This window comes from Macaca mulatta, chromosome 4, assembly GCF_049350105.2.
Source record: "Macaca mulatta isolate MMU2019108-1 chromosome 4, T2T-MMU8v2.0, whole genome shotgun sequence".
Lineage (NCBI taxonomy): Eukaryota > Metazoa > Chordata > Mammalia > Primates > Cercopithecidae > Macaca > Macaca mulatta.
The window spans coordinates 136625322-136641608 of record NC_133409.1 but is presented as its reverse complement, the minus strand read 5'-3'; the positions used below and the strand labels follow the sequence as shown (position 1 = coordinate 136641608).

At 39.1% G+C, this 16287-nt stretch overlaps 1 protein-coding gene across 8 annotated transcripts in view; it reads left to right on the top strand.

Moving 5' to 3' along the window:
- Positions 1 to 16287, top strand: part of RUNX2 (RUNX family transcription factor 2) — a 245892-nt gene that overhangs the window by 88164 nt on the left and 141441 nt on the right. For all 8 annotated transcript variants that reach the window (XR_013417038.1, XM_028847501.2, XM_028847502.2 and 5 more), the window contains one exon: positions 2665 to 2826. Coding sequence is in view for 7 of the 8 variants with exons in the window: in XM_028847501.2 (XP_028703334.2) it covers positions 2665 to 2826 (162 nt within the window). In the remaining variant the exon portion in view is untranslated. The remainder of the gene's footprint in view (positions 1 to 2664; positions 2827 to 16287) is intronic.

Below are 16287 nucleotides of genomic sequence, written 5' to 3'. Positions count from 1 at the left end.
ATGCTGCCTCATTTTCCAGATGAGGAAACTGAGATTCAGAGTTAGCTAACCCAGATGAGGTCATACAGCTTATCAATAGCGGAGCTGACACGTCAACTCAGATGCTGTCACTAAAAAGCCCTCTTGTTTCCCACTGTGCTGAGCCGCCTTTCTGCACAAGGAGAACTGTAAGACTGTATCTTACCTCCAAATTGAGTACCCTAATTCCTTTTCGTCATTTTTTACAGTTCTTTGCATTTGGTCTCGTTTTTAGGCAGGGGCCCTAGACGGATGACTTGTTACAGACGAGGAATGGTATAGGTTAAACTGCTTGCTCAGGAAGTCATCTGGGGAAGTTAGATGAGAACTCAAATCCAAATTTGAGTCCTGCGTGCCCAACTTACTTAGCTATGTGGTTCTCAACCTTTTTGTCTTTTGAAAATGTTGCTTGAGAGAAGGACTTGCCCTTGTGAGATTGTTTTTCTGTGCTGTAAGGAATGAATCTTTTTCCATCTGAAGATCATTTACCGTTTCTCTGAATAGTGAATTACATTAATGGTGTAAGGCAAGGAAATATGTCAATATCAGATATATAACAAGGACCAGTCACTCGGATTTGAAATGTTGCCAATCTCTACAATCTCAGCCTTGAGAATTTTAAGGCACAGAAGTCCATTACTTTAATGATCAATTATCCTTTAGATTTCTGAAGGAAAAGTTTGTTAACCGTTTATAGTACTACTCTTTTATTCAAATTGCAAACTCAGGTAAATGCTCCTTAAAATGGAATTGGATGACATTTTTCTGTATCTCTGTCAATGTCAGTAAACAGCAGGTAAATATCCAGATGTGTTTAATTATTTTGACTCAAAGAAGTATGTCCTATTTAACAGTCTTTAAATAAATTGTTTCTGAATTGAACAAATAAACAAGAAATAGCTGAACTAAACTGCTTTGACTATATAGAAAAACTGAGAGGTTTTAACAGACGAATCATCTCAAAAATCCGCATCTTATTATACTCATTTTTACTTTTAGAGATAAACCTGAATTAACTCTTCAAGTATATTAATAGTTTTTATTCTTAAAGAATAATAGGTGATGTGTGGGGATAATTTGAAACCTATCCAAGTGTATTAACTCCAGTCCAGATACGTTTGAAACATGGAACTATCCCTATGTTACCCAGAGGTTTTACATATATATATATATATATATATATGAATTAATGCCTATTAAGTGTCTTTTGTGCTAGTTTTCTCTTAATAGTTTTCTCATGTAATTTTCACATCCTTGTGATTCAGGTATTATTGCTGCCCCTCCTTCCACACCTTTTACAGATGAGGAAACTGAGGCTCAGAGTGACTAATTAAGCCAAGGTTACACAGAAAGTAGAAGTCTCAGAACTTGGACCTAATTCTGAACATTCCAAAATCCATGCATATTCTAAGATACCAAGCTATCTTGTGAATAGCCTGGTCTATTAGAATTTTAAAAATTAACATAATTTAAAAATTCGCATAAAAACATGTTAAGAGAAATTTGCTTATGATTTTGTTTGATTAGCCCTCAAGTAAGAGCAAAAGAGTTTGAAATACATACTTTTTTTGCTTTGGAAGCACAGCACATTTACCTTTTTTTCTGTATGTAAGCAAAAGGTCTTTTAATAATGTGGCCTTGAGTTTGTACCTCCAAGAAACTCCTAGAGCTACATAAAAAAATATTGTTAATATTTAGCAATTAACCCTAATCAGCTGACTGCCCATTAGTTTTATTATTACAGTGACTGTAGGTAACACTAGGCCAAATTCCAGACATGTGACATCTTTTAAACAGATTCCAATAGGATTAAAAACGTTTCCCCGTTCTCCTGTTTTGGGCCATTTTCTTACTGTCAGAAACTATTGTGCTTAGCGTTGAAACTGGCTGGTGATGAGACTTTTCAGTTCTTAATGGTAGTTGACTTTGAAATTAAATTTTGTCTTTTTCTTCTGGTTTATTTTCTGGTTTAGCTTTAGCATGAGAGTAACATAACTGGCTCCCCTCCTGCCCGTTCATCTTATGTGCTGCCCCTCCATTCTCATTCCTGCCCTTATTCCCTTCACCCCATGCTAGAAAGGGCCATTCCATTGACCTGCCTGAAAAAAGTGCCCTGAGATGAAATCTTGGAGTCATTCACTTTAAAACCAAAAAGCATGTCTGAAAGATAGTAAGTAGCTGGATATGCAGCAGCAAAAGGCACAATCTACATATTTTTTAACCAAGTATATTGTTCAGAAAATATTCTAACTTAAAACAAGTTATCCATGTTCACTGGAGGAATTTTAGAGAATACAGAAAGTAAATATAATTCCACTTTGTAAAGAAAACCAAAGCAGATTGTTTTCTAAATGACTATTAGACTTTCCAAATAGAAATATTTAGAAGAGAGAGACAAATAGTCCTTATGCATCATCCATTTTGTTGCTTTCGTTGAGACTCAAAGTCTAGAAAGCTTTGTGCTATTCAAGGCTTGAAAGGATGGGGTTATAAGAGATAAAAAGCCATTCCTTATTTATTTTGTATGTATAAGCCATATTTTTCCTCTCTCTCTTTTTCTGCTTTTTCTTTTCTAAGTTTTGGGTTGCATGTTTCTAAGGCTGCAATGGTTGCTATTCTAAAGATTTTTCTTCTTCTTTTTCCCAGACCCCAGGCAGGCACAGTCTTCCCCGCCGTGGTCCTATGACCAGTCTTACCCCTCCTACCTGAGCCAGATGACGTCCCCGTCCATCCACTCTACCACCCCGCTGTCTTCCACACGGGGCACTGGGCTTCCTGCCATCACCGATGTGCCTAGGCGCATTTCAGGTAAAGACCGCGCTTTAACTAAAAATCCATCCCCGCATAGGGGTCGGGGGGAGTGGGATGGGCTGAACCTGTGTCATCCATGCTCACAGTGACTCTCTATTAGAGACATGTGGGCAAGGGAATGACAACTGGCAAATTAAATCTTCTGAATTATGGGGTTATCAAACACTCGAACATTTTAAGTCAAGAGACCAAAAATCTGCCAGAGATGGCATACTTTTAAGATGGTATTTAATGCCGCCCAGTTAGTGTCCTGCTGAATTGTATCCCATTTGGTGGGCACTGTCTCATAACTAGGGCCTTTTCCTGAGGGTCTTATGCCAGGCCTTCCTCTGCTTGTGTTCCTTTCTTTTCCTAACATCTGCCTATAAACCAGATTGATGGCACAGCCCTCCATTCCTAAAGGCTTGTAAGTCCCAGGAGTCCAAGCTAGTCAGTTCCAAGAGAGAGCACCTGCAAACTTAGGATCTTTGTCAGAAACTAGTCATTTGAAGTGCCGTGAGGCCTGGAAGAGTCTTAAAAGGCAATGCGTGGCCTCTGAGTGGCTAACTCAAGAAGGACGCAGCCTTTCTGTGAAGCATCATGCGTGCTGCTGTCACTTGCAGCCCGGCAGCCCAGTGCTCACAATTGTTCCAAAGGCACTACAGAAATGTGTGGCCCATGGGGGAGTGTGTGTGACAAATGACCTGGCTGCCCCTCTATCCTGGAGAATTCATCACAGAGAGCCAGAAAGTGTTCACGAAGACTCCCAACTGACAAGTAGAGAAAAGTTAAAGGCCCTTAGCTGACTGTATGAGTCCCGTGAATAAGAAAAGAAACCTCTTGGTCCACCCTGACATATGAGCTGCAAACATTGTCCCCACTCAATGACGTACATCCACAGAGAGGCACACACCCCATTGGATCCCACGTTTGCCAGATACTCTTCTCAGCGTTCGGGCCCCTGCACCTGTTTGACTCCTGGCCAGGTTAATGCCTTTCTTTCTTTCTCTTTGTGTTTCTGTCTGTTTCTCTCCCTCTCTCATTTTCTGCAAAGCTCGAAGCCGTTACTCACTCCGCTGAGTTGCATCACTGACAAGCTGAAGCTCCACCAGCAGGCTTGCGGGTTTTGATTAGTTCAGACTCCTTTATTTCTTTCAACTTGGGAGGAGGGAAGGCTTTGTTTCTCAAGCAAATAGCAGGAAAGGGCTCTCTGGTCCTAGTGCCTCACATTTTCTGCAGCAGATGGACTCCCATGGGGGTGAGTAGGGAAAGAAGAGGGGTGGAGGGAGAACTGCAAGGTGTTTTGGGAAACCATGTTACCACTTTTCATTGTGACTGCTGTTATCATTTTTACGAATCACACAGTATGTATTGGGTAATTGTATAGAGTGTAGAATTTTAGTTATCATTTCCCTTGCCTGGAATCACCGTCGCCTTTAGGCAAACATTAATTAAAGATAACGGGAAAGGATGAGTAAGGCACAGTGGGGATAACGAAGGCTGATGCGAGATTAAAGGCACAGTGTTGATGGTGTTAAGTTAGTTCTGGTTATTCCTTCTACATTTCATACTGAGAGTCTGTTTTGTTTTACATAGGGCCAAAAGGACACTTTGACAGAATAGACTTATGCAAACTTGCTTCTGTTTGGGGTCTCCTGGGGCTTCCATCTGCCCAACCCACCGTGGCTGAAGCAGATTTTGCTATTTTTTTCTCTAGCAGTACCTAGAGGGAAAAAACCTCAGGGAGTAGTGTTAGCATTAGAGACACTTACCTACAGCAGTTTCCTACTGAGGTATATTCCTGTGAGTTCATCAGGAAAGCCATTGAAAATGACATCGGAAAAATGCTGCATAAACGAGTAGTCATCATTGTTTATCATGTACATGTGTAATGGAAAACAGCCAGATTATTTCAAGTTACTTTACTGAGGGTTACTTCAAACATTTCCACAAAACAGTAGCTTTCCCATTTCACAGAGAAGGAGGCAGGAGCAGAAACTGGTTAATTTTCCAGCCATATATCTATCTTAGGCCAAAGGTAGGAGTGAGCCTCTGGTTTAAACTGGTTTATACTGAGTTTAGTCCAGTTTTTTCCTCCAACCCTTAACATTTCTGGAGTTGTTACTGGTAAAGTAACATGGTGCCAGGGTGGGAGGTTCTGTATAAACAGTAAAGAGAACAGAAAATCCTTCTTGTCAGCATGTAGGTAGGGAAACAGGAAGAAACAACTAGATGTGGACTGTCAGGGAGCTGGAGGAGCACTGACTTACCTGACCTTGCCCTGGGCTGCGGGACTGTGCCTGCACAACCAAGCACTGCCTGGCGGACTCAGGGACCATGTCATTGGAGTGTGCACCATTTCTAATTCCCTGGGAACTAGTCCTGGGCGCCTTCTTGGGGAAGCCTGTCTCATAGGGTCCCAGGTACCAACTTAGACAATGTATAGCTTATGATTCCTCTCAACATCTAAAGCCAGTGTCTAAGTCCATGACCTAGAGGCTCCTACATGTGAGACTTAAGCATGAGGGCTTTTTAAATTTGGAGTTTTTTTTTGTATGTGTGTGCTTTAGTAAATAAAGCCCTTTGGATTGAGTCCATTCTTGTGCCTTTAGTCTTCATAATGCTCTGTGCCAAATAATGCTGTTTCCACGTAACACGGACAGCTAAAAATATTAACCTCTATCCCTGTCTGCAGGCAGTCCCGTGGTCTCTTTTTGAGACGCTTTGCAGAACAGTTTATGTTTTTGTGTGCATTGATCAATTTTCATCTCCATATCTAAAGGGATACACAAAATATTCTCATATGATTTTGGATGAGAAAGAATAAAATTCTTCACTTCACAGTAGGATTGGATGTTCGGACCCAGGTTTGAATCCCAGCTCATACATATATCAGGCAACTTCTTACTTTTCTGAAACTTAGTTTTATTTTTTGTAAAATAGGCATACAATACTCATCTTCAGGGTCGGTGTGAAGATGAAGTGAGATACTTTATATAAAGTGTTTAGAACTGGCCTGGCACATGATATGTGCCAAATAGATTGTAGCTGATATTATGAAGCTAAAATTGTTTTGTAAAAATTGTATATCCATATGTAATTTGCAGGCAAGTCTTGTTAAGTGAGTCAAATTAGATTAGATAAAAATCTAAACTTTTAAAGGGAACTTTTCCTTCACAAAATGGATCACCACAGAACGTATTTAAAACAAAGCCCTTAGATTATCTAAACATTTAAATAAGTTAATACTCACATGGCATTCACAAAGCACTTAATGCAGTACCTAGCACATAGAACTACTCAGATGTTTCCCATTATTATTATTATTCTGTAGATTTAAAATAAACATTTACAGAGCAAAAAGCAATTGGGAACCGTTCACAAAAAAGTCAATAAGGCATTAAGAGAAAACAACGATTCAATTATGTCAGACAATAGAAAGTGCTGAGTTATACCTAAATTAAGTAGGCATGCTAATGCTGTGTTCCAAGGGATCATAGAAATAAAAACAACCAGAAAGATCCGCCAGAAAGAACTGTTCCTAAAAAAATTCCATTTTCTCCTAAAAGGCCATTCTAAAGAAATACCATGATTTAATCTACCTAGAGACCCTCAGAGAATCCAATATTTCACCTTTCTTTATTAGTATCCTTTCTTCTGAATAATTTTAAAGCATGGCTACAATTCTAGAAGTTAATAAATGACAATAATCATGGTGATATTATATTAGATAGTCCTTAGTTTTCCTCAGACCATTTTTGGAAGCAAGGTGTTAAAAAATTAGATAAAATGATAAAGGTATGTTACCCACAATCTTTACTGCAGAGAGAGGTATAATACTAGATGTCTTCAAGTTCAGAGGGACAATACAATGATTCAGGAAATATTTCCTTAACATTAGGTAGCCTTAAATATTGTAATGGAACAACAAGAGCACGTATAAGTTTATAATTGAATGAGAAGTTATTGCCATGTAATCGACTAACAGGTGTACATTATGGTAATGAGTATGAATTATATTCAGTTGAATTATAAAAGTCAGCACTAGTCTCAGAAATCAGTCTAGTAATGTTACAGTGCAGAAGCCACCTCCTTCCCTACCATACTTACTTTGATAAGTATGGCCTCGTCATATAATAATCTGTATTTAAGTGGCACTTCTATCCCCAGGTGATTTTATACATTATCTCACTTTATCCTACATGTTTCTAAAAGATTATTCACTACACAGAGGTGGCCAAAGTTATTTCTCATTGATTCTAGTCCAGGGCAAGGTGTGACAAGGCAGGGACCAGCACGCCTTACATGGCCTGAACCACCGCATGTCTTTATAATTGCAGTCTTATCACCCATGGCAGTTTTGATCTTCAAAGCACTTACGAGGCTTGACACAAAGATTATAATTACATTTCTGGAAGTCATTACAAAATACTATGTAAATAAATAATTGCTGACTTTCAAAATGTATTTTATACAATTATCCTGCTGTGGAAAGAAGCACAACTCTTTATTGAGGTTGATTGTTGGACTCGTGGGTCAGAGTATGAGTCTCCTAGAGAGCCTACACAGGCTTTTTTTCTTCACTGCAAATAACTCCTCCACTATCCCACTCATTTGAGTGAAGTAGCTTAGGTTAACCTAAGTCTGTACCACTCTTTGGCATGCATGAGGTAGAAGGGATTTATAGCTTTCTGATGCTTTCTGGAGGTTTTTTTAGAGACTTAGGATATGTTAGTTAAAGATGCACAGGTAAGATGCATCTTATTCATAGATGTTGGCTGCCTCAGTTACTCTGAAAGAGGTCACTACAGATTTTTTTTTTTAAGAGACAGGATCTTGCTCTATTGCCCAGGATGGGATGGAGAGGCGTGATCATAGCTCACTGCAGCCTTGAATTCCTGAGCCTAAACAATTCCCCCATCTCAGCCTCCTGAGTAGCTGGGACTAAAGGCATGCACCACCTTGCCAGGTCAATATTTTTTGTAGGGACAGGATCTCACTATGTTGCCTGGGCTAGTCTTGAACTCCTGGCCTCAAGTGATCCTCTTGCCTTGGCCTCCCAAAGTGCTGGGATTACAGACATGAGGCACCTCTCCCTGCTTGCCACTATAGATTGTATGAAAGACTTTTCTCCGCATTTATGGGGCTTTTGTTTGTCGTCGTTGTTAAGATAGGACAGAGCTAATCTTTCTGTAAGATTATTTTTTTCTTCTGCTTGGGAAAATAGTCTTGAATCTCTTATTTCAAAATATGTAAATATTAACACTTTCCACTTACTCAACTGCACAGGACTATTGAAGATGTCTCCAATTTTATGACTTTCAGTTGCTAAACTATAATATTCCAAGGTCAGGAGAATAAGCATTAGTTTAATAACAAAATTATTAAAAATTATTTTATCACTACTACAAAATCTAGAAATTGCCAGTGGAAAAACCCCATTTGATTACTCAAGGTCTGTCAGGAGGATTCAAACCCAGTAGAGTTTGATGTAGTTCATTTTAAAATGTCCCTTATAACCAAGTTTCTATCAAGTTCCCCGAGTCAAGTTCTCGAAACTAGCAGCTTCGTAATGTGCCAATTATATGTGAACATTTATTTTAGCAGAGCAGCTCTTAACTCACAGGAGGGAGGAATGCCTTAAGAAAGGTTAAAAGGAAAACTTCAGCAATTAATACTAATAAACCAGAAAGTTAAAGCAACCATAATAAAACACTAGAGCATCTACTTTTTACTACAGAACCATTCCTTTATTAAGAGCCACCTGTTTGGTAGACATACTCTGCCACAGCAGCCACGGGCAAATAATTAAGTTTAATAGGAGTAACTCTTATTTTGAAGAAGTTCTCCGTTTAAAGCCACAGAGTGGGGAAGTTATTAAATTTTATGGACCCTAAACAAAGGCAAGCCCTGTGTCAACAATTGAATGTTCAGTATTCTTCATTATATCACCACTGATTGAATGGATTACTTGTGCATTCCATAAGTTGAAATTCATCTTGCTTTCCCTAAAAATAGCCTATCTTTTGACATAGCAGATGGTGTTCTAATCTTACCTGGACCTCCATTTACTCTAATTTTTGATTTACTGCTGCTGAGGCCCAAAGAAGTGGTTTTCATTCCTGCTAGATCAGTTGGAGATAATAGTTGGTCCAACTCACAAAGTTGACTAAGTTTGGTTGTATGACTAATTACTGTTATTTGTAGCTACACTCAGATATTTTAGTATCTGAGATACTAAAGCTCAGAATTAAACCTGTGTACATGGTTTGACTCTGATTTTATACATGGTTTTTCTCAGTTGTTTTTGTGGGGATTTATTTCTGACACATGTACAACCAACCACACACAGGGAAAAGATTTAGTAATGAAAGGAGTCATGCTTTTGCAGGGATGGCAAACATGTGGTTGTACATTTTATTGAAAGATTTGCTGAAATCTTCTTTCAATCAAAGAAAACTTGAGTGTATGAACCTCATTTCACCCAAAGTATTAATTTCCTAACGATAGATACAATGGCTGCTGTAGTGCACTGGGGTCTGAGAAGGTGGAGTGCAGTTTAACTTAGGACACCTGAGTTTTCATTTCATTGTCACTAAAGAGTCTATATCATTCTCAGATACAGTTAATTTATTGTGCCTCAGTGGCCCTGTGTTAATGAATTGCTAGAAATTGCTGAATCACACGTCTCAGAGGCTCTGCAGGGAGTAAGATGCTATCTGTTTAGGGATTTGATGTTCTTAGGACTTTCAGTAAAGAAAGTTTGCCTTACCAGATAAATGCTAGCGGAAAAGGAGGTCACATAATTATCTTCAAAAGAGTGGAAATGCATGCAACATTATTACTTTTATGTATATGTCTTAAAATTAATACTTTATTATTTTGAGCGATTTTAAGTTTACAGAAAAATTGAGCAGAATATATAGTTTCTTATATTCTCCTCCCACCATCTCCCACTTTCTCCTGTTATTTACGTCTTGCATTTGTTTGATGTAATTGATAAACCAATATGATACATTGTTATGAAATAACATCCATAATTCACACAGGGCTCACTCTTTGTGTTGTGCAGTTCTATGGGTTTTATCATAATGCCATGTATCCACCATTACAGAATCATAAGGAGTAGTTTCATTACCCTAAAAATCCCCTGTACACCACCTGTTCATCTCTCTTTCCCTTCTCTTTTCCTTAGCACCTGGCAACCACAGATTTTTTTTACTATCTCTATAGTTTTGCCTTTTCCAGTGTCATATAGTTGAAATCATACAATAAGTAAGTAGCTTTTATAGACTGGCTTCTTTCACTTGGTAGTATGCATTTAAGGTTCTTCCATGTCTTTTTATGGCTTAGTAATAATGCATTTCATTCTACCCCTGAATTGCATTCCACTGGAAGGATGCCATTTTATATATATATATAGATAGATAGATAGATAGATAGATAGATACAGATTTTTTTTTTTTTTTTTTTTGCGATGGAGTTTTGCTCTTGTTGCCCCGACTGGAGTGCAATGGCATGATCTCGGCTCATGGCAACCTCCGCCTCCTGGATTCAAGCGATTCTCTTGCCTCACCCTCCTGATTACAGGCTGGGATTACAGGCACCCACCACCACGTCCAGCTACTTTTTTGTATTTTTAGTAGTGACAGGGTTTCACCATGTTGGCCAGACTGGTCTCGAACTCCTGACCTCAGGCGATCCACCTGCCTCAGCCTCCCAAAGTGCTGGGATTACAGGTGTGAGCCACTGCACCCGACCGGATGCTATTATATTTTTAAAATCATCAAGGGTGCTCTGCCTGAACCTGAGGATACTATCCTATCTTCCATTTTCCTTTTGTTGCTGACTGTCAGTGATCTTTCTTATTAGAAAGCATTTCACACATTTCTTGCTGGAGAAGCATGTTTTCTGTTACAGCAGTTGTCACCAAATGGTTTTCCATATCTTGGGTGCATTTTTTAATTAAATCTTTTTTTCCTAATCTTGCCCATAGATAAATTCCTGAATATCTACTTTTTGGTGGTCATGCATACCAGTTCAAATACAGAACATACCTAGTTAAAAATAACAATCCAGTTATGTGACCGCTTAGTTGCCTCCCAAAATATTTGACTCTCCTAGGTAAAGGGGGGCCTTTTCTCTTAAAAATGCCTGGCATTCCTTAAGTGTGCTGCACCGTTTCCCACTTCCATGTCAGCCATTTCTTTGCACTGGTGGGCAGGGCCCTGTTGGTCCCTCTTGGGCATCCCTTTCCCAAACACCACTTTCTTCAAAGTGAATCGCTGTCTCATCTACACTCATTTGTATGTCATTTCTGTACTTTGGACACACCTCTAATGTGTACATATCTTTTTTTTTTTCTTTTTATGTGAGACAGAGTCTCACTCTGTTGCCCAGGCTGGAGTGCAGTGGTGTGATCTCAGCTCACTACAGCCTCCGCCTCCCAGGTTCACAGGATTCTCCTGCCTTAGCCTCCCAAGTAGCTGGGATTACAGGCATGCACCACCACGCTCAGCTAATTTTTGTAGTGTTAGCAGAGACGAATTTCTCTGTGTTGGCCAGGGTGATCTTGAACTCCTGGCCTCAGGTGATCTATGCGCCTCGGCCTCCCAAAGTGCTGGGATTACAGGTGTGAGCCCACATGTCCGGCCCACATTGTCCTTTAGCATAAAAATTTAATTGCAAACCATTCTCCTTTTATAAGCTTCTTAAGGAGAGTGGCTATGTTTTGCATATTCTTGAATCCTTATAACTTAGCACAGTTTTTGGCACATGGTAGGTGCTTAGGAATGTTTAATGAAACAAGTATTAGTGGCAAAGAAGATAAAAAAAAGAGGAAGATAGATATGTAGGAGAAAAAAAGGAAGAAAAAAGATTTTGTTCACCTGGAACAACAAAGAAAGGGCAAAACAAGAGAAACTTTCATTGCTGATAAGGACAGGAAATAGCGCAGTAAGAGTGTGCATAAGCAGTATATATTTTTATCTCCAAGTCTTTTTGCAATGTGTTTCATATTTAGAACACATATCAAGACTGTATCTGTTTCCAGAACTTGCTGCTAACAGTTAGTAACAATGCCAAAACATATTTTAGGTCCAGCTTGAAACCAAATGATCAAATAGAATTTTTGATTTCTACTTTAGAGTCTGACATTAATTATAGCCATCATGTAATAAAGTGTCAGAGCTCTTTTCTGAGAAAATGATAGAAATTATATTCACTAATCTGTAAAGTGAAGCACAGCTATTCCTCTAGAACAAAGCAAAAGATAGGGTTTTGACAACTATCATTTCTCATAGTCTTATCTTCTTCAGGCTGAATTTTTCCTGTGTTCCCCACCTCTGCCGTTTTTTTAACCCTTTCTGTAAAGTATGATTGCAGGTCATCCTACTGAACTGGTCAGCGGTCTCAGACACCGTTCATTAGTGTCCATCTGAATGCCTCCTACCCAGAACCAAACTATTCTTCTCTTCTCAGCCTCTGGTAGTGCAGGCTCAAGTGGCCTTTGTTCTTTTGGTGACCACATTACACTGTTTTCTCCTATTTGCCACTTTTGTCAATCTGCATTTCTCCAATTATTTATTTTTAGAGCTGTTTTTTTTGTAGATCCAAATATGATACTTTATAGTTATCCCTGTTAGGTTTTACCTTATTTAATTCAGGTAATAATTTCTGCCTGTCTAGCACATTTTAGATTTTAATAATGTCATCCAATATATTAGTAGTCCCTGGCATTCCTTCCTGTTTGGAATGCTTTTCTTTCATTCATTTCAGTCATTTCAAGTCAGCTCAACAAATATTTGGCAAATACTTAAAATGTGCTTACACAGGTGAGGAGTAAAAAAAGAAATAGAAGACATAGTCTCTGCCTTCAAGAAGCTTTCAGTCTCATTTAGGATACAACATAAAGTAAATGCGATGGTTACATTATGGTACTAGCCCATGTAGATGCCAAAAATATGCAAAGAATGCTCAGGATTTTAGGAAAGGAGATCTCTTTTGTTCCTTTGCTCTATTATAATAATTCACATCTATAACCAACTTAAAGCCATCTCCTTTAGGAAGTTTAAAAAAAAAAAAATCAATCCCATTCAGCTCAGATTATACTTTCACTCTGAATTGCTTCAACAATTACATTTTCAACTTTTAAAAATGACGTATGTTTGATGTGTGTGGCTTCATGTTCCTTAAGATGTGACAAGGACATGGAGGATCTTGTCTTTTCCCAGCTAGACTGAAAGCTCCCCTAAGTCAGGGGCCTAGTCTTCTAATCCTTTGCTATCTCTGCAGAGCTCCTGCTAGATTGAAGACTCCCATTGGCCCAGGGCCGGGCCTTCTAATCCCTTTCTATCTCTAACTCCTACTCCGATGCTCTGCACGCATAATGTCGTGGGAAGCACTAGCATTCAGTGGAAAAGTCTACCCAGGAATCAGTGCTGCATGCTTCAGGGTTCTTATGCTGTGACTATTATTAGAAATTGGCTAATAGATCCAGAAGTAAGATTCTATAGGAGACTAAGACAATTTCCATTTATCTTTATTTCATATTTCATAAATGCATATATGGTCTCACCATGCAATATCTTATGTAATACGCCAGCAACTCTGATAAAATAAAGCAACGTTGTTAGCTCTGCTTTAGCATATACATCCCCATATGCATGAATTCACCAACTGATTACATTTAGAATGAATATACAAATAGTCTTGACAGGTCTATTATTTGTGATATTAATAAATATCAGCCAAGGTAATACTTTTTTCAGGAAAAATAGGATCACTGACATCCCTGTGTCTTAATATTGTTTGGTTACTTCATTGAGCATTGATTTCTCAGGAAACATTAACTGATCACTGTTGGTAGAAAAGATAGAAAGGCGACAGAGGAACTGCATGATTATTATTATTATTTTTCTGAGACAGAGTTTTGCTCTTGTTGCCCAGGCTGGAGTATAGTGGTGTGATCTCAGCTCACTGCAACCTCCGCCTCCTGAGTTCAAGTGATTGCCCTGACTCAGCCTTCCTAGTAGCTGGGATTATAGACACCTGCCACAACGCCTGGCTAATTGTTGTATTATTAGTAGAGACGGGGTTTCACCATGTTGGCCAGGCTGGTCCCAAACTCCTGACCTCAGGTGATCTACCTGTCTCGGCCTCCCAAAGTGCTGGGATTACAGATGTGAGCCACTGTACCTGGCCTGCATGATTATTTTAAATTAGCTCTTAGGTTTGTTAACATGTAGAAATAGTTATAAGGGGAATTTTAGAAAAGATATAACTAGGCTGGGCATGGTGGCTCATACCTGTAATCCCAGGACTTTGGGAGGCCAAGGCAGGCGGATCATGAGGTCAGGAGATCGAGACCATCCTGGCCAACATGGTGAAACCCCGTCTCTACTAAAACTACAAAAATTAGCTGGGCATGGTAGCACACGCCTGTAGTCCCAGCTCGTCAGGAGGCCGAGGCAGGAGAATCCCTTGAACCCAGGAGTCGGAGGTTGCAGTGAGCCGAGATCATGCCACTGCACTCCAACTAGCAACAGAGCAAGACTCCATCAAAAAAAAAAAAAAAAAAAAAAAAAAAAAAAAATTAAACAAGTAAAAAGCTTTTTTTCTAATTAAAATATATGATAAAATGCAAATGACAGAACTTTAATTTGAATTGTTCAAAGTCATTTGTGGACAACACTTTGTTTCAGATAGTTCAAAGTCATTTTCAGATTTCTTCTTTGTCTTCCTGAAATGCAAACAGGAAGGCATATTTTATGGGACTGGGTCAGAATTTAAGTAACTTGGTCTGAGGCAAATCTAGGACCCCATTTGACTATACTGTCTAAATTTTTTTTGATGTGACTCAATAAATTAATGAATTTCAAATCCACGAAAGTAATGTAAATAAAAATAAAATGCTGCACAGGCAACATTGTTCCTAAATAACTCAAATGATTTTTTTAAGTAGAAACATGTCATGTATTTTGCAGACTGTGACCTTAAGTGATCAACCCGTAACTATGCAGCCAAGCATGGGAGACTAGGAGAAGCCCCGTGCTTTTGTATCTAAAGCTTATCGCTGTTTCATGCTGTATCCAAAATGGTCACCATTCCAGCTCTCTGTGGTAATTAGTAACAATGCTATAGTTGATGGAATAAAAATAACACATATAATGATGGTTACAAACACACCCTGACCTGTGCCAAGGAGAGCAGTGATTCATGAAAAATCAATAAATAAACCCATTGATGTGGTCACAATAAATCCATACATAATTAAGAAGAACCTTTTCTAAATAAAAACTACAAAGGAAATAAAAACAGGTTTGGAAAAGAGGAAAAAGTCTGATAATAGCATTATGGTATCATCATTAAAGAAAACAAACTTGTAAGCTCCCAAACTACACCTTAGGAAAACAGTACATTCTCAGTGTGGCTTAAAGATATGGTAGAGGCCGGGCTTGGTGGCTCACGCTTGTAATTCCAGCACTTTGAGAGGCCGAGGTAGGTGGATCACGAGGTCAAGAGATTGAGACCATCCTGGCCAAAATGGTGAAACCCCGTCTCTACTAAAAATACAAAAATTAGCTGGGTGTGGTGGTGCACACCTGTAGTCCCAGCTAGTAGGGAAGCTGAGGCAGGAGAATTGCTTGAACCTGGGAGGCGGAGGTTACAGTGAGCCAAGATTGCATAATTGTACTCCAGCCTGGGTGACAGAGTGAGACTCAGTCTGAAAAGATATAGTAGAGAACTGACCTAAAAGAAAAGAAAAGGAACTGACCTAAAAGGAAAGAGTTTGGCCCCCAGGGCAGTTAATAAAGAAAGTTAAAGTTGTTCTCTAACCTTAGAAGTTGGCAGGTGCCAGAGATACTCTTTGAAGGGTTAATAAAACCTCACACAACCGCTTTAATCCAGCAGGTGGTTGAAACTTTTGAATTGGGTCTTGCCTCCCAAAGAAGAATTGAGTTCAACACTAATAAAATAGCAGTTGCTCAATAAAATTGTGTTGAATTGATTTGGTTTATCGGGAAGAAAATGACTCAAGCATCTAGAGTGGTGATTAAACATTCATAGCATCGTTGACAGTGTTTTGGAAATAGGGCTTGGCTGGGAATTGAGGAGCCTGTCTTTTGAATTTCGGATGTGTCTCTGAGTTCTTGAGCAGGTCACTAACTTTAGGTCTTAGTTTCTTCAAGCGTGAACTGAGTGAGTTGGGCTAGTTTTTCCCCAAGGTACATCATAAAGCTTTTGATATCTGTGATTCTAAATTAAGGCCTGAAAGGGCAGGTTTTCTTACAGGAGAGATTTAGTAATCATCACATCAGAAAACTAAATACTGGCTGGGTGCTGTGGCTCATGTTTGTAATCCTAGCTTTGGGAGACTGAGGCGGGCTGTTTGCTTGAGTTCAGGAGTTGCAGACCAGCCTCAGCAACATGGCGAAACCCCGTCTCTACAGAAAATACAAAAATTAGCCAGGGCGGTGG